Here is a 21,080-nt window from a genome sequence, read left to right as displayed (position 1 = left end):
CAAACAATCCAAATTGGTGCCCGAAAAACAGAGGATTCCAGAAGAGACTTATGCTGATGGGGGGCGGTGGGGGGGTGGAGAAAGAAGAAAGAAAGAAAAAGAAAAGCTGAAAGACTTCTCAGAGCATTTGACCACGTGGGAAATAGTACTAAATTGCTTCAGAATGTTTTTGAAAATTTTGGGAAAAGCTAATAATAGGCACATAGCAACTAACCAAAGATAAAAATGAAGCAGTTATTATCTCTAGAGAGGAAAAGATTGTTCAGGAAAGGAAGTGTAATCAGAAAACACTATGTGTCTCAGTAATAAACAGTTGTAAAATCGTGATAAAGCTGCATTGGAACAGTGGGTAAGAAAAGTGGGAAGTGAGTGATGATGGATAAGAGTGGTCTTCATATTCTATGGTAGAAAATCAAATGGATATTATCTTTTATTTTTTATATTTTATTTATTCATGAGGGACACACAGAGAGAGAGGCAGAGACATAGGCAGAGGGAGAAGCAGGCTTCATGCAGGGAGCCCAATGTGGGACTCGATCCCAGGACTCCGGGATCACACCCTGAGCCAAAGGCAGACACTCAAACGCTGAGCCACCCAGGCATCCCAAATGGATATTATCTAATATTGAAAAATCAAGAACAAGCAGCAGCAGATTTTTTTTAAAGATCTGATTGATTGATTGATTGATTGAAAGATTGAGAGAGGCAGACACACAGGCAGAGGGGGAAGCAGGCTCTCTGCAGGAAGCCCGATGAGGGACTGGATCATGACCTGAGCCAAAGGCAGACACTCAACCACTGAGCCACTCAGGCATCCCAGCAGATTATGTCATTTGGAAATATGGAGCTAAATTAACAGAAGGCATGGTTAAAATTGTTGAAAAGCATTGCCCCAGGGGAATAGGACAGAGGGGATGCAAGGAAAGGGTCTAAAACAGCTATTTCTTTTTTAAAGATTTATTTATTTATGATAGACAGAGAGAGAGAGGCAGAGACACAGGAGGGAGAAGCAGGCTCCACACTGGGAGCCTGATGCGGGACTCGATCCCGGGACTCCAGGATTGCGTCCTGGGCCAAAGGCAGGCACTAAACCGCTGAGCCACCCAGGGATCCCAGCTATTTCTTATTATATGCCTTAAGTTCTATTATACAATTCAAATTGTGTACGTGTTACTTTAACAGGATATTTTAAAAATTATTTAAAAATGAAAGAAAGCAAAATAAAATAAAATAAAATAAATACAAATAAAAATGAAAGAAAGCACTATCTTCACATACACATTTAAAGAAATTTACATACAGAGAAATCACTAGACCACATCACCATGCAGTGAATGTGGAAAATAACATCAAAGAAGATAACGCTTATTCCTCTTGGGAATAAAATGAACCAAGAAAATAAAACAGCCTTCTATATCAAACTTAAGAAGAAAGAGGGATCCCTGGGTGGCGCAGCGGTTTGGCGCCTGCCTTTGGCCCAGGGCGTGATCCTGGAGACCAGGGATCGAATCCCACGTCGGGCTCCCGGTGCATGGAGCCTGCTTCTCCCTCTGCCTGTGTCTCTGCCTCTCTCTCTCTCTCTCTCTCTGTGACTATCATAAATAATTAATTAAAAAAATAAATTAAAAAAAAGAAGAAAGAATAACTAGGGGCACCTGGGTGGCTCAATCAATTAAGCATCTGCCTTTGGCTAGGGTCATGATCTCGGAGTCCTGGGATGGGCTCCCCACTAAGCAGGGAATCTGCTTCTTCTCTCTCTCTCTGCCCCTCCCCCTATTCGCGCTTTCTCCCTCTCCCTCTCTCAAATAAATGAGTAAAACCTTTTTTGAAAGGAAGAAAGTAAAACTAAAGTTCTAGATTATTTAGAAACAAGTAACAATGACAGGGATACGTATGAAAAATCTAATGAATGTGACCAAAATGACAATAGGAGGAAAAGTTACAGCCTTTGTGGATTTGTTTGTAAATAGAAGTTTAGAAATAAATGAATAGTGCAATTAATCTAAAGTAGAAGAAAGAATGCATTAGGAAACAAAAGGCCAACATCTGACCCATAAGACAAAATCCGTGACAGGCCTAATAAAACAGACAAACCTTTGGCCAGTCTGATTAAGATAAACAGATGAAGTGGTCAAGGGCGTTGCCTCTCCAGCAATCATTCCACCTCAGGATGATTAAGCTCAGTAGGTTATGGTGGGTGATTCTCCTTTCTAGTGATTGATTAGGAATGGGTATGTCACTCAGCCCTGACCATATATATATATGATATGGCAAGACTGCAGGAGAAAGGTTCAACACTCTTAAGAAAGAGGCACGTAGAAGAGGTAGTTAGTCCTTTTCTGTCTCTGGATTTCTTTTTCTGGATTTTTGGGTATGATACTCAGAGCTGCTATAATCATCTTGCCTCCAGCCCAAGGGCAGTGCCCACAGAGTTGCAGAAAACTGGACCCAGAGTCCCGATGTGCTGGAGACATCCTGTCTCTGGACTTTTTGTTATGTGAGATAATACGTTTCCTTATTGTTTAAGCCAACTTGAATCATGCTTTCCTGTTATTTCCAGCTGAAATCATCTAACTGATAGAAGAAAGCAAGCCCAAAAGCTAGGTATGAGAGGGGGGATGTAAATACAGACACATGAATTATTACCAAAAAATAGAAGAAAATGTAGTGTACAGCTACATAGCAGTAAAATGGGTGATTTTTCAAACTTGACTCCAAAAGAGATAAAAATGCCTAATGAGACCAATAATGACAGGAAACGAAAGTTTGTCAAAGATCTACCCCCCCAAAAAGATATCAATCCCCTATGATATTATAGGATGAGTCTATCTATCAAACTTAAATTATCTACTATAAGGGGAAGTTGACAGACCTTAGAAACTACGAGAAACAGGGCAGATTCAAGGATGTAGGAAGTTGGTCTCACCCCAGTGGTACCATTGGGATGAATGAACTTCACCGGCCTTCAGTCATGGTCTAATTTGCTCCAGATTTAAATTCCAGGGAACCAGCACCTGCTTGACCAGCTTGGATGCACGCTCTCCTCTAGAATCAGGTTTGAACTCCGCCCGCCTACCCACATGAACTGAGAAGGTCAGTAGAGCTGTTTTGCCAAAGCAAAAGCAATCTTTGTTACTAAAATCAGAGGAAATTCATGCTGGGTAAGGAGCAGGAACAGAGTCCATTATAATCAAATGGGCAAAAATTTAAAGTGCCCCACATTAACGAGGATGTCAGGAAATGGGCACTCTGATATGCTTTGGGAGGACACATAAGCTACTTTTTTAGAGAAAATATGGGAGTATCCTCTGAGGCAGTGATTCTACTTTAGGAATTTATCCTTCAGAAATAGTCACACGTGGGACTCAGTGTCTGGGTCTCTCAGTTGGTTAAGTACCTGCCTTTGGCTCAGGTCATGACCCCAGCATCCTGGGATCGAACCCCGTGTGGACTCCCTGATGCTCATTGGGGAGCCTGGTTCTCACTCTCCCTCTGCTACCCACCCCCCGCTTGTGCTCTCTGTGTTAAATAAATAAATAAAATCTTAAAAAAATAGTCACACATGCAAAGATATCATCCAAAAACGTTTATTGCAGCACTGTGTATAACACCGACCAATTGGTAACATTTAAAGTGTTGGTTAGGGCAGCCCGGGTGGCTCAGCAGTTTAGCGCCGCCTTCAGCCCAGGGCGTGATCCTGGAGGCCCGGGATCGAGTCCCAGGTCAGGCTCCCTGTATGGAGCCTGCTTCTCCCTCTCCCTGTGTCTCTGCCTCTCTCTCTCTCTGTGACTCTCATGAATGAGTGAATAAAATCTTAAAAATAAATAAAATAAAGTATTGGTTAAATAAAATAGAGTATTTGTGCTATGGGATACCATACAATCCTTAAAAAGAAGAAAAATTCCATGGCAAGTGCTCCATAACATATTGTTAACCAAAAGAAACCAACTGCATAACCATATGTAAAATATGATCTCACTTATGGTCTTTAAAAAACCACAAATATGTGTTAGATGCATACCAAAAAGTCCAGAACCAAATCCACACCAAATGTTCAACAGTAGTTACCCATACAAAGGAGAACAAGACCAGAGGCAGTGAAAGGGAACATTCACTTTTACTTCTTTGTAGTTCTGTATTTTTTTTTAAGATTTTATTTATTTATTCATGGGAGATACAGAGAGAGAGAGAGAGGCAGAGACACAGGCAGAGGGAGAAGCAGGCTCCATGCAGGGAGCCGGATGTAGGACTCCATCCTGGGTCTCCAGGATCCCACCCTGGGCTGAAGGCGGCGCTAAATCGCTGAGCCACCCGGACGCCCTGTAGTTGCGTATTATTTGAGCTACATGCTTACAGTGAGTGTGAATTTCTGCTTATGTGTGTTTATGAACATGTAAAAATATGACATGATCCAATTTTTAAAATACATGCACCTATTGCTACGGACAGGAGCACAGATGGGCACGCTTTAAGTGTTGGGTTGATTGTGGTTTACAGGCTTATAGGTGATCTTAATTATCTCTTGCTTATCTGCCTTTCAATTTTATAAAAAAAGAGTATTAGTGTAGTAAAACAATTTACATAGAAACTTTTATTTCCTGTTGGAAATGAATTGCTCTCTTGTAATTTATAAACAGGTATACATTGTTACTATAAAAATGGGCAAGAATAGGGGATCCCTGGGTGGCTCAGCGGTTTAGCTCCTGCTTTCAGCCCAGGGCGTGATCCTGAAGACCCAGGATCGAGTCCCACATCGGGCTCCCTGCATGGAGCCTGCTTCTCCCTCTGCCTGTGTCCCTGCCTCTCTCTCTCTCTCTCCCTCTGTCTCTCATGAATAAGTAAATAAAATCTTTAAAAAAGAAAAAAAATGGGTAAGAGTATGTGAACAGGAAAATCACAAAAGAAGAAATATGAATGGCTGATATTCTAAAGCACAGAGTTGAACACAAAGTAAGCCCTCAATAACCTAATAAACCTATTACTTATTCCTTCTAATAACAATACGTGAGTATGAAATCTGATTGTGGGGCCATAAAATGTATCACAAGGGCATCGGGGTGGCTCAGTCTGTTGAGCGACTGACTCCATTTCAGCTCAGGTCATGATCTCAGGGTCGTGCGATCAATCCCCAAATTAGGCTTCTTGCTGGGCATGGAGCCTGCTTAAGATCCTCTGCCCGTTCCCCACTCCACTTGCACACACCTATGTGCATGCACGCTCTTGCTCTCTCTTTTAAAATAAATAAAATAGAATACAATGTGTGTATTGGGCCGCCTGGGTGGCTCAGTCAGTTAAGCGACTGCCTTCAGCTCAGGTCATGCTCTCAGGGTCCTGGGATCCAGCCCCGAGTAGATTTCCCTGCTCAGCAAGGAGCCTGCTTCTCCCTCTCCCTCTGCCCCTCCACCCCACTCATGCTCCCTCTCACTCTCTCTCTGTCAAATAAATAAATAAAATCTTAAAAAAAATAAAATAAAATAAAATGTGAGTATCATAGAAAGCTACGGAAACTATACAGGAAAGGAAGCTGCTAAATTCTGAAAGCAAGAATGTCCCACAAGGAAGTCGTGAGAGTCCCAGGAAAACGAGGCTTCTCCAAGGGCACCCACCAAACCCCCAGAGAAGCTGTTAGTCATGTTTTTAACCTGCCAGGATGGCTTCTCTGAGAAAGTCACATCCTTCTGGTAAATAGAAGAGGCGCAGGAAGAGTCAGCAATCTCCATGGAGGACTCATCTGAAGCTTGGCTTCCTGAGAACTGGTTTTGCAAAACAAAGTGATTGTTTTCTTTGCCATGGGAGGAAGAGGAAGAAGACATGGGAACCAGAAGACAAATCCATTGGAAGAAGAGTATTAATTTTTTTATGTTTATTTATTCATCAGAGACACAAAGAGAGAAGCAGAGATATAGGCAGAGGAGAGGCAGGCTTCCTGCGGGGAGCCTGATGTGGGACTTGATCCGAGGACCCCGGGATCATGACCTGAGCCAAAGGCAGATGCTCAACCACTGAGCCACCCAGGGGCCCCAAGAGTATTCAGTTTTAAGAAGAGGGACACTCTCCTATACTCCAAATCTTCCCTCTCCCCCACGTCCTACCCATTACCACCTCCCCAAGATTTTTATCCTTGAGAAGAAACAGGTCAGTCCACACTCCAACCCACACAGCCTTTGGAAGGCAAAGGGCATGCTGTTTTTCTAGTATTTTATTATAAAATGTAATACATGATCTGTACAGAAAAATAAAGAAAGAAGATGAAAATCACCAATAATCTCATCACCCCGAAACCATCACTTCTAAGTTGTTGGCAAACGTCAGTCTGTTTCAACATTCCTGAATCATATACACCTACATAATTTTTCTCAGGTAACCTATAACATAAGCCTTTCCCATGTTGCTACGATCTCCTAATCCAAGTAATTTGTATCTGCTTTGTGGATGTATGGAGAAGAGTCTAGATGGCGAGAGGTGCTGAGACACAGAAGGAACCAGTACAGTCTGTGACTTTGAGGACAGGGAGCCTTCAGGATTCACGCAGATGACCCTGGAAGGGTCCCCCTCCTTCTCTGGAGCTGTGGCATCCTCTTGTCTTTCCCACGGGGAACTCGGGCCTGCATCCCCGTCTCTCGGATTCTCTTCCCCGGGTCTCAGGCAAGTCGATGGAGACTAAATCTGGTTCTGGTAATCCGGGGCCTCTGTCTCCTCCTCCGGGTGCTGGAGGAGCGAGTAGGTGATGGTGTTCTCAGCCTGGAGATGGCAGAAGGGAGCAGTCACAGGGGTGGAGGCAGCAGGGGAGGAGGGGCAAGGGGGGATGGCTGGGGTGGCTCACCTCAATTTTGGCAGCCTCTTCGGTATCAGTGACATTGGCTGTGGGCGGAAAGGACAGAGGTCAGAGGCGCCTGGGTGGCTCGGTCGGTCGGTTAAGCATCTGCCTTCTGCTCAGGTCATGATCTCAGGGTCCTGGGGTCAAGCCCTCTGCTCAGGTCATGATCTCAGGGTCCTGGGGTCGAGTCCTCTGCTCAGGTCATGATCTCGGGGTCCTGGGGTCGAGCCCTCTGCTCAGGTCATGATCACAGGGTCCTGGGGTCGAGCCCTCTGCTCAGGTCATGATCTCAGGGTCCTGGGGTCGAGCCCTCTGCTCAGGTCATGATCTCAGGGTCCTGGGGTCGAGCCCTCTGCTCAGGGGGGCATCTGCTTCTCCCTCTCCCCCGACCCCTCCTTCCGCTGCTCCTGCACTCAAGGTCGCATGAATTCGTGCTCTCCCTCTATCTCAAATGAATGAATGAGCGAATGCATGAATAAATAAGAACTGCAGGGCACTGCAGAAGAGGGCCTACCACTCTGGCAGGGAGGCCACAGAACCAGAGCCCGAACAGACATGAAACAAGGACCTGTAGGCCAAGAGCTTCGTGCGCTGCCCAGACTCGAGTTATACTTGAAGACAGCCAAGCGATTTAAAGGAAACTGTCACCAAAGATGGCTAACTTTCACATTTTCTTAAAAATAAGATGAATTTAGGGATCCCTGGGTGGCGCAGCGGTTTGGCGCCTGCCTGTGGCCTAGGGCGCGATCCTGGAGACCCGGGATCGAATCCCACATCGGGCTCCCGGTGCATGGAGCCTGCTTCTCCCTCTGCCTGTGTCTCTGCCTCTCTCTCTCTCTCTCTGTAACTATCATAAATAAATAAAAATTAAAAAAAAATAAGATGAATTTAGATAATAACCGGGTTTGGGGGTGGGGAGAGGAGGTGCAAGAGAATGAGTCACACCCCGGCCACACTGGCAGAGGAAGTCCCTCATCTGTGCTGCGCAGTTTTCAGAGAATGGCTGGCTGACTTTTTCTCGAAGAAAACCAGCCAGCTTAAAAAAATAAATTAAAAAATTTTTAAAAATTTAAAAAAACAGCCAGCTTTAGGGATCTGAGATGTCGGGGAAGAGATGGGGGGGTTGGATATTCAGCATCACAGGGAAGTAAAGTCCAGATTTTTGCCAACCATGGTCTTCAGGGAGAGAAGACAAGGATGGGGGGTGCTTTAGCCCTGGCCAGATGCAGCGCATCTTTGTCCCACTTTGAAGAATGTGATGCTCCCTGACATTAAAAGGAAAGAAAGCGCAACAGTGAAAGCCAGGGAGGAAGAGGGAAGCAAGCAAACAAGCCAGGGCTTTCCCTGGTAAATAGCTAAAACACATCAATTTCCCACATGTTTTTTGCCAACGAATTCATTTTGCCAGTGTGAAAAGTAGTCCCAGTATCTGCAAAGCAGCATTCCTCAGGCGGGGGTGGGAGGGGGTGAGACAATGCATCTAGTGTCTCCACTCACCCCCTGGACACAGAGAGTCTCTGTTTGCCATGCTCCAGATTCTGGAACAAACCACCTCCCGAACTCTCCTTCCAATGCATTTCTCAACGATCCCAGCTCGCTGATGGGAAGCCATGAGCCCCGGTCCTGGCTGTGACATAAGTGCTTATGAAACGTATTCGTGCCAGTGCAGACAGAGCCAAAACTCCAAGGGGCTGTTCTCCTGGTGTTTGGGCTCTTCTCTAGATCTGATTTGGCCTGGTGGGGCCTCAGGCCCCCATCCCCACTGGACGTGGCCAAGAACACAAGGGCCTGGCTCAAAGCACAGCGCGACAAGTGGCATTTTGCTCAAGCTCTCGAATCTGTTGGTTCCACTCTGAGTCACACTCCGGCCATCTGACACAGGGTCCTCGAGGGCCTCCTCTCCCTCTGTTTCTGCTGTCCAGGAGCGCCTCTGGAAAGTTCCAGGTTCCCTCGTGCTCCAGCTTCACTACAGAGCCAGGGCCAGGCTCATGTTTAATAAACTTAATGCACGCGGGCATCAGAGACAGACTTTGCCCAAAAATGAAGCCCCCTAGTGCACCCAGGCTCCTAGAATTTTCTCCATCTCAGATCTCCTCCTAATGCCCCACCTGTACCCCATCAACCCGGAGACAGGCTCCTCAACACGTCTGGGGATTATTCCCTCGGTCTCCCTCTCTTTTCCTCTTAATCCCCTTGGTCTGTCTTCCCACTCCCAACCTCTGTCCTGTGCCAGCTCTGCCCAACCCCACAGAGGGACCCTAATCTCCCTGACTTCCTGCCCTGGAAATGCCCCCAGCATCCCTGGCTCCCAAATGCACAGCCCTGCCCTCTCTATCTGCCACAGGCCAAGGAGTTAGTCTCAGAAGCTACCAAGCGATTGGAGCCCCTCCTCCTCCCGCCGCCCCCTCCCTCTCCCAGCTCGCAGCCCCCAGCCCAACTCACACAGGCCTCTGGCACCTGCAGCCCCCACACGGGGAGGGCACTCACCTGCTGCCTCAGGGAGCCTCTCTCCCATTTCCCTGTGCTCGGGGCTTCCCAGGGGAGCTACGAGGAGGGGCACAGAGCAGGTTAGTAGGGTTATGGGGTGAGGCCTGAGTCCTCAGGCAAGGCCCAGGAGCAGGATTGGGTTAGAACCAATGGGCTCCCTCCCCCACACACGCCTCCCCTCCTTGCGAATCTCCTATTTGCGGAGCATCAGGAACCAGGGCAGGTGCACGAAGCCAAGGTGCTTGGTCTTTGGGAGGTACTAGGAGTAGGGCTTTCTCCCTCAGGGGCGCGGGGTCTTTTCCCCCCTCTCTCTGGGCATCTCTAGACTTTGTCTCCAGGAAGCTCGCTTTCCAGTGCGATGAACTGTGACAATTTGCTTATTAGATTTCCAGAGCGCCTGGCCTGCTCCCTGCGCTCCTTGACGTCGGTGCTAAGGGGCAAAGGACAGCTTTCCGGAGCCGGAGTTCGCGGGGCACCCCTGAGAGCAGAGCTCAGGGTGCCTCCGGCTGCTGGGCAAACTGTGCGGGTGCCAGGCCAGTGAGCCAGGTCTCCACCCACCCACCCCTGCCCCCGGTCGCCCCACCTCAGTCTCACCAGCCCCAGAGCACAGCCTCCTGCTCTAACCTGGCCCCCGGCCCGTGTGCCTGCAGCACACGCCTTACACACCCTCCTTGCCTCCCCACCCACACTGCCCCGTGGCCACCGCGCTCCCCGCGTCCCTGCCTTGGTCCTCGGGCCTGCAATGCTCTTCCAGCCTCTTCGCAGCTGCCCGCTACCCTCAGATGTCACCTCCTCCAAAAGGGTGACGGCTCTGTCGTGTGCTGTCCCTTACAAACCAGGCCCGGCTAAGAGCTCAGCATCACTCGCCCTCATACAATCCTAGGGGTTCTCTTAGTGTCCTCATTTCTGGATGAAGAAACACGGGCCCAGAGACCCTGAACAACTCCCCCAAGGTCACCCCGCTGTGGCGCTGAGGTTTAAACTGGGGCCGGGGGGTCCCACCACATGTGCTTCGGCTGCCTCAGCTGCAAGCTTCTCCCTGGGTTCACGCCAGGCTCGGCGTGGGCTCTTGCGTCCCTCGTGTTCCCCTGTCTCCCCCACTGCACCGTGAGCTCCTTGCGAGTGGAGACTGGCCTCCTCGAGAGCCGCCGTGCCCAGCGCAGGGCTTGACACATACGCAAGTGTTTTCAAGCCTCGTTGAATGAATGAATGAATGAATGAATGAAATATGAGGCTATGTCTGAATTATAAGGATTCTCTTGGCCCAAAGAGGAGGGTATGGCAATGTTCCGGTTAGGGTCTTGGCCCAGTAGGAACTGACAGCAAGAGGAACCGAGAGAAGCCACAAACCTGAAGTTTGCTTTCGCCTGAGGCGGAGCCAGGCCACTACAGCAGCAAGGATGGCCGCGACGGCCGTGCCAGCGACCGCAGACACAATTGTCATCACCACCGAGGAGTCACTCGAGTCGGATCCTGAGGAAGACAGACCTCAGGACAGGCTGTACCGTCCGCCTCCCGTGCTCTTGCCCAGGGCTCCTCCCTGGGAGCTGCTTTGTGTCCGGGTCCCTTGTCCCTTGTCTGGGTCCTTCCCCCACCTCACCTGCACAGACCGGGCTGGGACTGGACTTGTGCCTCCCCCCACAGGTGTCTCCCCTAATCTAGTAAAGGCAGGCTACTGAGGGTGTAGGGGTGGAGGCAAGGGCTTCTGTCAGCCCTCCGAGAGAGCAGGGAGGGGGACCCGAAGCCTCCCCCAGGGGGAGGCACCACAACCGGATCCCGCAAGGCCTTGAACTGTCAGGGACATGCCAGGCCTTGGGGAGCGAATGGGCCTAACGTGAGACCTAAGAAGAAACAAGAAAACCTCAGGTCTCAGGAACGCCCGGGAGCTTAAGGAACCCCTGCCCTGTCCCTAGCATGGGGCCTGCATTTCAGGGGCACACAGCCTTTCCACCTGTGGCCTGAAGCTGAGGGCTCCAAGCCCCGGCCCCTATGGCTGCCCAGGGCCTATATTTCTCAAGGCCCCCAGTCCTCCCCGCTTTGCCTCAGTGGCCAACTGTTTGGGCCATGGCATTTCTCAGACCTCCAAGTAGGCCCATATGACCTTGGCCATAATTGTCCGACCCCTGATCATCATCCTTCCTTCATCGCAACAGAGTTCCCACCTTGGACAGTGATGGCCACAGGCTGTGACAAGCGCAGCATCTGCCCTATCATCCCTGTGCAGTGGTAGTGGCCACTGTGACTGAGGTTTGCTTCTGGGATGAAGAATGTGGAATTCAGAGAAGAAAACTGCTTGGATTTTCCATTCTGGAAGAATGTGATCTTGTACAGAAGCTTGTTCTTCCAGCTGTGGCACCTCAGCCTGATGGACTCCCCCTTCTGGAACACCAGGCGAGGGGTCTGGAGCAGCAGCCAGTCTGAAAGACACAAAGGGACCCTAGGACCCGGGAGGTCTTGACTCAACTCTGAGACCATCCTTACCAGTGAGACTCAGTGTGTGGAGGGAAGAGCTTAAGTTTGGAATCCAGTGGCTCTGGCCTCTAATGCTGGCTCCAGCGTTTCGGAGCTCTACGGTCTTGGGCCTCTTCTGGGCCTTGGATTCCTCCTCTGTGAAAATGGACATAACAATACCAGGCATCTACAGTCGTGCCTGGCACAGGGTAGGAGTTCAGGTTATGCCTGTCTTCTCTTTCCTGTCCTGGGAGAAGGCAGCAACAGCCCTGTCCTGCCCAATAGGCTCATGCAGGAAGGATACAAGAGAGTCCTGGGTACAGTCCTTCCCTGGGGGAGGGAGGAGAGGGACCCAGTCTGACCTAGAAGATGACAGGTGAGGGGACACAGCAGAGACATGTCTTTCGGGAGAGTAGGAAGTCACGGAGATCCAACAAGTTGTTGGGTGTATGTTGGTTAATGTGGAGTTTCACTGCAGCAGGGTCTTTGAAAGTGTGTCATCACCCTACTGTGTACTTTTTCCCTCCCAATTTTTATCCTTTTACCAAGGAAGAAAAAATAGTATTTTTGTTGTATAATAGAGCCTAAGGGGGATATTTGTACTGCTGACCTCAGCTCATGTACATCTTTACCCTAAAGCTGGAGGCCAGCGCTGAGCTGGAATTGGAAAGAGAGGTGAGGTACAAGACAAGAGCAGAATTAGAAAGGGGGCACCTGGGGGCTCAGTTGGTTAAGCATCTGCCTCCGGCTCAGGTCGTGATCCTGGGGTCTTGGGATGGGGGTCCGGTCTTTTCTGCTCAGTGGGGAGTCTGCTTCTCCCTCTCCCTCTGCCCCTCCCCCCACTCATGCTCGCTCTCCCTCTCTCTCTCAAATAAATAAAATCTTAGAAAAAAAAAGAATTAGGGGATCCCTGGGTGGCTCAGCGGTTTAGCGTCTGCCTTCGGCCCAGGGAGTGATCCTGGAGACCCGGGATCCAGTCCCACGTCGGGCTCCCTACATGGAGCCTGCTTCTCCCTCTGCCTTGTCTCTGCCTCTCTCTCCCTCTCTCTCTCTCTCTTTCTCTCTCTCTCTCCCTCTTTCTCTGTGTCTCTCATGAGTAAATAAAATCTTTTAAAAGAATAAATGAGGGAGAACCCAAAGAAGATGCCGAAGTTGCCACGTAGCACCAGCAACCAATTCCTGCCCTTCTCTTCCGCCTCGGCCATCCCGCAGTAGAAGACGTGGGTCATCAGAAGGCTCTTTCCTTCCCTGCAAAGTCTCTGCTGGTACCAGTTACAACCCGGATGATGGGGGTGTCTGCCTTCGGCTGGTCTGTGCGACCTTAGCCCTTAGTCCTCCCCGCGGACACCTGTCTTGGCGCGGATCTTGAGAACAGGGGCCAGCTTAATGTTCGTGGCATTCGTTCATGAGATGTTCCTCAAGCATCCATCAGTCTGGGAACGAAACTCCTCTGCAGCCTCCTGGAAGCCTTGCAGAGAAGCCATAAATGCCCACATCTCCTTCACAAGCCTGTGGCTACACGGGGACACGCTCAGTCTCAGGGGTGGGATGCCCTCACTGTGTTTTTGAGGAAAATTTAGGAATCAGGTGAGGGAAAGGGCCCGATGAAGAGTAACAGTGACAACATTCATCATAGTCACATGATGGCTTTTCTTTTCTTTTAATTTTATTTACTTATTCATGAGAGACACAGACAGAGGGAGAAGCATGCTCCCTGAGGGGAGCCCAATGTGGGCCTCGATCCCAGGTCTCCAGGATCATGCCCTGACCCAAAGGCAGACGCCCAACCTCTGAGCCACCCAGGGATCCCACTTGATGGCTTTTCTTTATGGAAAAGTTACTTTTTGCCAGAAGCTTTGTAAAATCATTCATCTGTTTAGTAAATGTTTATTAAGCCCTGCCCTTGTTGGGGGCTAGAAATGCAAACATAGTTAAAACATAACTTTCGGGGGGCACCTGGGTGGCTCCGTCTGTTAAGCATTCAACTCTTGGTTCCGGCTCAGGTCATGATCTCAGGGTTGTGATATCGAGGCCCCGTGTTGGGCTCTGTGCTGGGCGTGGAGCCTGCTTGAGATTCTCTCTCTCCCTCTGCCTCTGCCCCTCCCTTCCTCCCTCCCTCTCTCCCTTCCTCCTTCTTTCTAATAAAAAAAAAAAACCACAACTTTCAGGTCAAGTCGCATAGATGGCAGGGGGCGGGGAAATGCTGATTACCACCAGACCTGGGGAGGGAGGCATAAATACCCCCCACAAGCAGACCAGGAGTCAAACCCAATGGCAGGCAAATCACCATGGTCACATGTCTAGTAGTGCCCAGGCTGAGGGCCCAGCTGTGGTCTGTTTATGCTTCATGATGGCCACAAAAATGGGTTTTTATGCAGTCAGATTTTCCTTCTGCTGCTCTCATACCCCTGGTGTTTCTTTGTAGCCTGGTAACCTTCTTGCTCCATCAGGACTGAGGCAAAACAACCTAACATATTCTGAGGAATCTCTTAGGACCATCCACCGCCACCACACATGCTAAGCAAAGGGAGTGGGTGAAAAGGGAAGTGAGTGGATGAAAACATCTTCAAACAACTCACCACGATGCTTTCCAGTAAACAGGCTGCTGCCCCCCCTTCCCTCAAAACCTCTGCCATGTAAGCAGATTTCATCTTTCCTTGTCCTCCCAGACACTCCCCTGGGCCTTCCTCCACTGACCGGAAGTCACATCCAGATGCACAGGGTCACTGACGCTGGTCTGGTACATCTGGCATCTGTACTCCCCACTGTCCTGTTTTTTGGCCTCAAAGCTGTAGTTGGACTGGACCAGGATTGGGAGGAAGCTCCCATTATGGTACCACTGGGTGTGCTCCTCAGCTCTGTGGGCCCCCTGGCACTTCAGAGTCACGGAGTCGCCCTGGAGCACGTTGATCCACGGGGGCTCGAGGTCCAGGACAGACTTTGGGAGACCTGCTGGGGGGCAGAGAGAGGAGGAAGCTGAAGCAAAGGGAGCCCCAAGAGCCTAGGCAGGCCCCAGATTCCAGACAGTGAAGCACCTCTGGTCCTGCTGGGGACATCGAGAGTGGAACCCAGAACTGTTCTGTAACCGTAGCTAATTCCTCTCACTCATACATCCTGCCGCAGGGGCCCTCGGGAAGCCAGGTGCTCTCAGGGAGCTTGACCATTCCTCAGAGAGCAAAAGGTAAGAGAAAGGGAGAGAGGGGCCAGGCAAACACTCTAGAAACACTAGAACATCCTGGAACACTCTAGGATGACTCACCAGGGGTCATCCTAAACAGTTCTTCCTTCCTTCCTTTCTTTCCTTCTCTCTCTTCCTCTCTCTCTCTCTCTCTCTCTCTCTCTCTCTCACACACACACACACACACACACACACACTACACATCCATACCTTTTTTGGAACTCACTTTCTTTCCCTGTTGAACTGAGGCATTTTGGGCACTAGTGGATAAACTCTAGAGCCAGATGAAGACAAGTAGGGGGCAGCTGGTGGAGGTGTCGGCATGAGTCAGACATCAGGTTTCTATTCTGACCTGATGTCAATCTTTGTCCCTTAGAATAGATCTGTCTTGGCACCAAAGTACAGAGGGGTCTCTGTGGCCTCAGAAAGAAAAAGAAAGAAAGGCTGGAGGTCTAGTCTAAGGAGCCCTGGGGTCAGTGCCCCAGGGAGAACTGCACCCCCATCCCCTCCCTGGGAGCCTGGGAGGTGGGAGATTCCTAGTGTTGAGAAAGGAGTGCGCAGCAGCATGTACTTCACCGAGGTGCAATCAATCAATCAATCTCTTCCTATTTCTGTTCAGAGAACAAGGCCCTGAAGCCCTCAGAGTCATGCAAAGTGGAGGATTTATCAACACATGGAGATAATCTAGGCAGATGATGGGATTTCGCGTGCAGCTAAGACGAAAAATGTTTGGGCTCTTGATTTTACTGAGAGAGGGGGGTGAGTTATTTTCTGGGACAATATCTGTGATGTCTCACCCTCTCAGAACCAGAAGGGTTAAAGCACCTGTGCACCATGGCTGCCTATCCTCTGCTTCTCTGAGAGGAGGGGAAAGAGAAAGGAGACAGGTAAAGGGTCAGGGCATCTCCTGGGAGCATTACTCCTTCCTGGCTCCACCTCGATCCTGGGTTACTGGTGCTTTCTAGGTGCATTCACCTCCAGGCGGGGTGCTGGGAGCACAAGAAGAGGGTAGCTGGGGGAGGGAGAGGATGTGGGTGGAGTACTTACCAGGTGTCCCAGCAACTGGAGCTGTTTAAGAGAGAAAGCAAAGATCAGCCCAGGGTTTAGATTTGATGACTCATCATTACAAGAATCACTTCCAAAAAAAAATCCCCTCCATGCAAATCTCCTTAACTCCCTTGCCCTTCTCTGTCTCTGTTAAATCCAGCTGTACAGTCCACACCTTTACTTGTTCAGCTCTGTGGTACTAAAATGACCACACAAGCAGGCAATGGGTGTCTCTATAAATCAATGGTCACCATATTCAAAAGGGCACTGAACTGCCAGTCTGACACTTTCTCTAGTAAATCTGCTCTGCGGCTTTCAGCAGTGACACTCATCTTTTCCTCACTCTCAAAACTTTCCTGTCTTCTGCCTCCAATCCCTTCTTGCCTAAAGTGGATGCCTTTCCTTCATACTTCACAGAAAATAAAAGCAGTTAGACAGGAAATCTCACACCTTCCCCCAATTCAAATGTCTAACCTCTCTGCCCCTTTGCCCACTTCCTTTCTTGCTGTTCACTGGGGGAAGTCTCGGTCCTCCTCTCCATGGTCAGTCTCTATCCTGGTTCGCAATCCCTATCACCCTCACAAGGATTTCCCCCTCTCTGTTATTCCCACCCTCTTCTGCATCCCCGATTCCTTCTTCTTAGCTGGATCTTTCCCATCAACGTAAGCATTTTCCAGGATCTTTCGTTTAAAAAAAAAAAAAAAAAACCTTGATCCCACCTATAATTCCAAAATTATTCCTTTGCTCCCTTTCATAGCCAGATTTCTCCATTTTTTTCCCACATTGTCTGCGCTCATTTATACTCCTTCCATTCTCTGCAATTTGGACTCTGCCTTCTTAAGTCCACTACTTTTCTTTCCCATTCTTCCCAGACAAGTGTACATCTTCACCATCTCCCCCGTTACTCATGCTTGAAAACTGTAAGTCATCTTTATTTCCCTCTCTCTCCTGAGCCTCTTCCCTTCACATCAGTGAATCTTGTTGATTCTGCTTCTGACTCAGGCCCTGAGTCCATCAACTTCGCTCCCTACTCACGGCCACCATTCTAGTTTAAGTCCCCATCAACTTTCTCTTGCTTCCCAACTCCTCTCCTCATTCCTTTGTCCCCTACAATCAACTTCCCACAGAAAGGCTAGAGTTATCTTTAAAATATCAGGTCAGATAATATCACTCCCTTGATTAGAAGCCTTCAAAAGCCTTCCTCTGTTCTTGAAATAAAAGTACATCTTTACAAGGCCTCATGGGACAAGGGTCTTGCTCACCTCTCCCGCCTCATCTCAAGCCCCTCTTCCTCTATTCATTGAGCTCCCATAACACCAGCCTTCTTTAAATTCTTCACACTTGGAGCTTTGTGTTTGTTGATCCCTCTTCTCTAGACCTGTTTCCTTTGTCTCTTCAAATAGCTAGATCCTTGCCATACTCAGAGTCCCAGCTCAAGTGTCACCTCCTCAGAAAATGCACTCCATATCATTTTATTTAAGTAGGCTGCCCTTTCTTCTTCCCCACAAAAACTATTCTTATCAAAGTATCCTGTTTACGTATTCATGGTCCTTTCCAATGTATATTTATTCCCATGTGTCTGTCTATATGTTGTTTATATCTCCTAGGAGAATATAAGCACAAAGAGGGCAGTAGCCATATCAATTTTATTTGCCAATGCTCTGGAAATCACTTATTGAATGAGTCTAGGTGGGAGATAGGAGGGGCCACAGTTGTATTGACAATAGTAATTGAAAAAGACACGCACATGAGAGAAATTTAAGGGGTAAAACTGAGGAAACCTGGAACTTGATGAGAATGGGGGTAATGTAAGTGGATGGCTGGGAACAAGGTTACTTGTGCTCACACCTATATAACTGTTTGTAAGAGACGTACATATCATTGTGGAGAGGTCCAACCAGCAGGTGAAAACATAAAATGTAGTTGACATAAGCAAGAAAGACAGGTTTGGAAGTTGTCGACATAGAAGTGATAACTAAAAAACAGGGTATGTCAGGTTGGCAAGCGGGACAGTGAATAGGAGAGCAAATAAAGAAGTAGAACCTAAGAGGAGGGGTAGAGGAGAAACAAGAAAGAGATGAGAAGAGTCTAGAGAAGTCATCAGCCATTTATTCATTCCACACTCAACAAATGGTCGTGAATACACACTCAATAGAGTCATTGTAAGGGAGACAAAGTCTTTGTGCTTTATATCAGGAAGGCTGTCTGTCTTGTTCTTTGGTAAATCTCCAAGTCCTAGAATAGGGCCTGTTCATAGCAATTATTTAATGTTTAAGCAAGGCAGTTTGTGGAATCTGTAGAAAGTGGGAAATGCAGTGCCTGGTTGTAGAGGAAGATCCACTTGGGTCAATGGGAACATGGTTAAGAGGGTAGGATTGGGGACTTAGTTAGCAGGCAATGGAGCAGCACCGGAGGCATTTCTGAAGTTCAGTGACTCAGCTATAGCTGTACTTGAAGATGTCATGGCCTTGGTGTGCAGCACAGATTCAGAGTAGAGGAGACAGGAATAGTTGAGATGGGATCAGAGGCTGTTGTAGAAGTTGAGTTATTGAGTGATGAAGGCCTAAATATTATGGTCCAAATAAGAATGGGGAAATGGAGCACATCCTTGGTGACTTAGCAAAAGGGCAAATGGAAGAAAATATCAAGTTGTGCCCAGGAGTCTGGCCCAGATGACTGGCACGTTGTTAGCTCTATCAGCAGAGATGGAGAAGCATATCACCTCTCCAGGCCCGAGCTTCTTCATATGAAAAATGATTAGTTTAATGCTCCTTTTACCTGTTATTCTACTTCAGTCCATTTTGTCCTGCTCAGGAAGGAATACTCTCTCTTCCTCACCTCTACCTCCTAACCCCGTATCAGTGCTCGCTTCGGCAGCACATATACTCCTAACCCCGTATCATTCAGCATTGAGGGCCAAGGGCTTCCAGAGATGACCAGATTTTATCATCAGTCATAGCACCTATCTTGAGAGGGGCTACATGTCTTCCTCTGGGGCCATCCTAAAGTGTATTTGAGGGTACAAACTCTAGGAATTGAGCTTAGAGAGACAATCCTGGTAATAGGGCTCCCCTAGTTGGCCTTCCTAGACTTCCTCCCACCATCTGGACCTAGGACCCCGAATTTCTCGCTGATTAGAGCCAGGACCTATCCCCATGCGTGTGCAGTACAAGGAAGCATGCATGATTTCTCTGGTCCTATGATTGACGATTCCAGAAATGCCCGGGTTTTGAGTTCTCTGAGTCCCTGTTCCCTGGATAACCCAGACCCTTTTGTGCTTCTTCCCAGGGGAATCTAACACATACACAGAATAGGGTTCTGCTGCCTAAAGTGGCTTCAGGGGCACAGAGAATGGGTACTGCCCCACCACCAAGTGCCCTATTGCTTCCTGCCCACCCCTCGTCCAAGACAACATCCGCACTCCCACCTAAGATTTGGTCCCTGTGAAACAGATTTCTAAGGAAAGGAAGCACCCTGGCCACTCATTAGCCACTCAAGTCTAGGTCACTGGGCTTTCCTCAGAGCAGGTTCAGATGTAGGTAGCAGCAGGACATCAGGGACCTGGCTGCCCAGGGATATTGGGCAAAAGACACTGAAAACAACTACTCTGCCAATTTCATCATTTGCCCAAGCCAGTGGTTTGATCTTCATCAGCCTCTTGACCCTCCCCATTCTCCTGATTGCTTCCCTGCTACCCCTCATCCTTGCCCAAGCTCAGCCCAACCCAGGTAGCAGCAGCTGAGTTAGGAAAGTGCACCTGCCTCCCCGCCCCACCTCCCTGTGAGGACAGGACTCACCCAGGAGTAGCAGAGCTGCCCACAGTAGCATGTCACCCAAACGACAAAGGCAGGGCATGCAACCAGCCTGGTCACTATCAGCAGCAGGGAGGGAGAGGACCGAGAGGATCCTCATCAATTCCTGGCACACGTCAGCTCTAGCAGCACCAGTGTGGCAGGCACAGGCTTCTCTTGAGATTTGACAGATTCCACCCCAGAGGACAGACAAATTCTGAAATCCAAAAGAGGAAGTGAAAAGAAATGTTGTTTTATCACAGGCTCCTCCCCTTCCACCGTTTTTCCTCTCAACTGTTCCCTCCCAGAAGATTCAGAGCTTCCCAGAATGGATCTGGCTCAGACCAATTCCAAATTCACAGAAATTTTAGAAACTGGGAAACAACTTCCTCTTCTTTTGGGACACAGCTGGGCTCAACCTCTGGGAGTAAGAAGGGAATGATCACCCAAACTCAGCTCAGAACCTCCTATCTCTTCATCTCTTTATCTCTCTTTAGATAAGGCAACTGAACAGAATGAACAGCCAGTCTTCTCTGACTTCAAGTTTCATTTGGAGGCCCTGGTGCTCCTGAAACTGACAGGGGGCGGGGTGGCCCCAAGCCCCCCACCATTATTTGATTTTCTTTGCTATCATAATCCCTGACTTACTACTCATGGACTGTGGAGCAAGAACAAGGATATGTGTCAGGGTGGCAATAGGATGATTAGACTCATCCTCTTAGTCTCCTCTGGTATCATTCTTTTTTTTTTTTTTAAGATTTATTTATTTATTTGATAGAGAGAGCACGCATGCAGTGGCAGGGGGAATGATGGAAGAAGATTGGGTTGTTGTTATAGCTGATGTGAAATGTATAGCTAGAAATAGTCCTGTTAGGATTTGTAGAATTAGATCTGAGTCAAAAACAAGAGTTGGACGCCCAACTGACTGAGCCATCCAGGCAAACCTGGCATTCATCCTTTTGCTTGTTCCTTCAGCAGATGTCTTTTGAACCCTAACTTGTGCCCTGATTCTTTACCTTTACTTATTCCCATCACTGTTCCTATCACTATGGCTTGGTGAAGGAGCTTGGGCCTTGGAGCTATATAAGTCTAGTTTTGAATGTCAGCTAGCTTCTCACAAGCTCAGATTACTTGTCTATAAAAATGAAGGTGGTCGTGCCTACCTTGCATGCAGGATTTCTCAGTCTCAGTACTTTTGACACTTTGGGCCAAATAGTTCTCATTGGGGAACTATTGTGAGGAACTGTCCTGTACATCGTAGAATGATTACGAGCATCTCTGGCCCCACCCACTAGATGCCAGTGGCACC

At 48.6% G+C, this 21,080-nt stretch overlaps 1 protein-coding gene across 6 annotated transcripts; it reads right to left on the bottom strand.

Annotated features, from left to right (window-relative positions):
* Nucleotides 1-6,181: 6,181 nt before the first annotated feature.
* On the bottom strand, nucleotides 6,182-19,988 carry FCGR2B (Fc gamma receptor IIb). Of its 6 annotated transcripts, none has more exons than XM_072814772.1 (8): nucleotides 19,778-19,988; nucleotides 15,981-16,001; nucleotides 14,453-14,707; nucleotides 11,467-11,721; nucleotides 10,655-10,777; nucleotides 9,305-9,361; nucleotides 6,824-6,861; nucleotides 6,182-6,741 (listed from the first exon to the last, which is right to left on the bottom strand). In XM_072814772.1, the coding sequence occupies exons 1-8, from the start codon at nucleotides 19,890-19,892 to the stop codon at nucleotides 6,661-6,663; spliced, it is 945 nt and encodes a 314-aa protein (XP_072670873.1). In that variant the 5' UTR covers nucleotides 19,893-19,988; the 3' UTR covers nucleotides 6,182-6,660. The 6 variants fall into 6 exon arrangements, with proteins under 6 accessions (XP_072670873.1, XP_072670874.1, XP_072670875.1 ...); XM_072814773.1 differs by having other exon boundaries at nucleotides 14,453-14,704; XM_072814774.1 differs by lacking the exon at nucleotides 9,305-9,361.
* Nucleotides 19,989-21,080: the final 1,092 nt, after the last annotated feature.

This window comes from Canis lupus, chromosome 38 (genome assembly GCF_048164855.1).
Source record: "Canis lupus baileyi chromosome 38, mCanLup2.hap1, whole genome shotgun sequence".
Lineage (NCBI taxonomy): Eukaryota > Metazoa > Chordata > Mammalia > Carnivora > Canidae > Canis > Canis lupus.
Note: the sequence above shows the minus strand (reverse complement) of the source record. Positions and strands in the feature narration are given on the sequence as shown.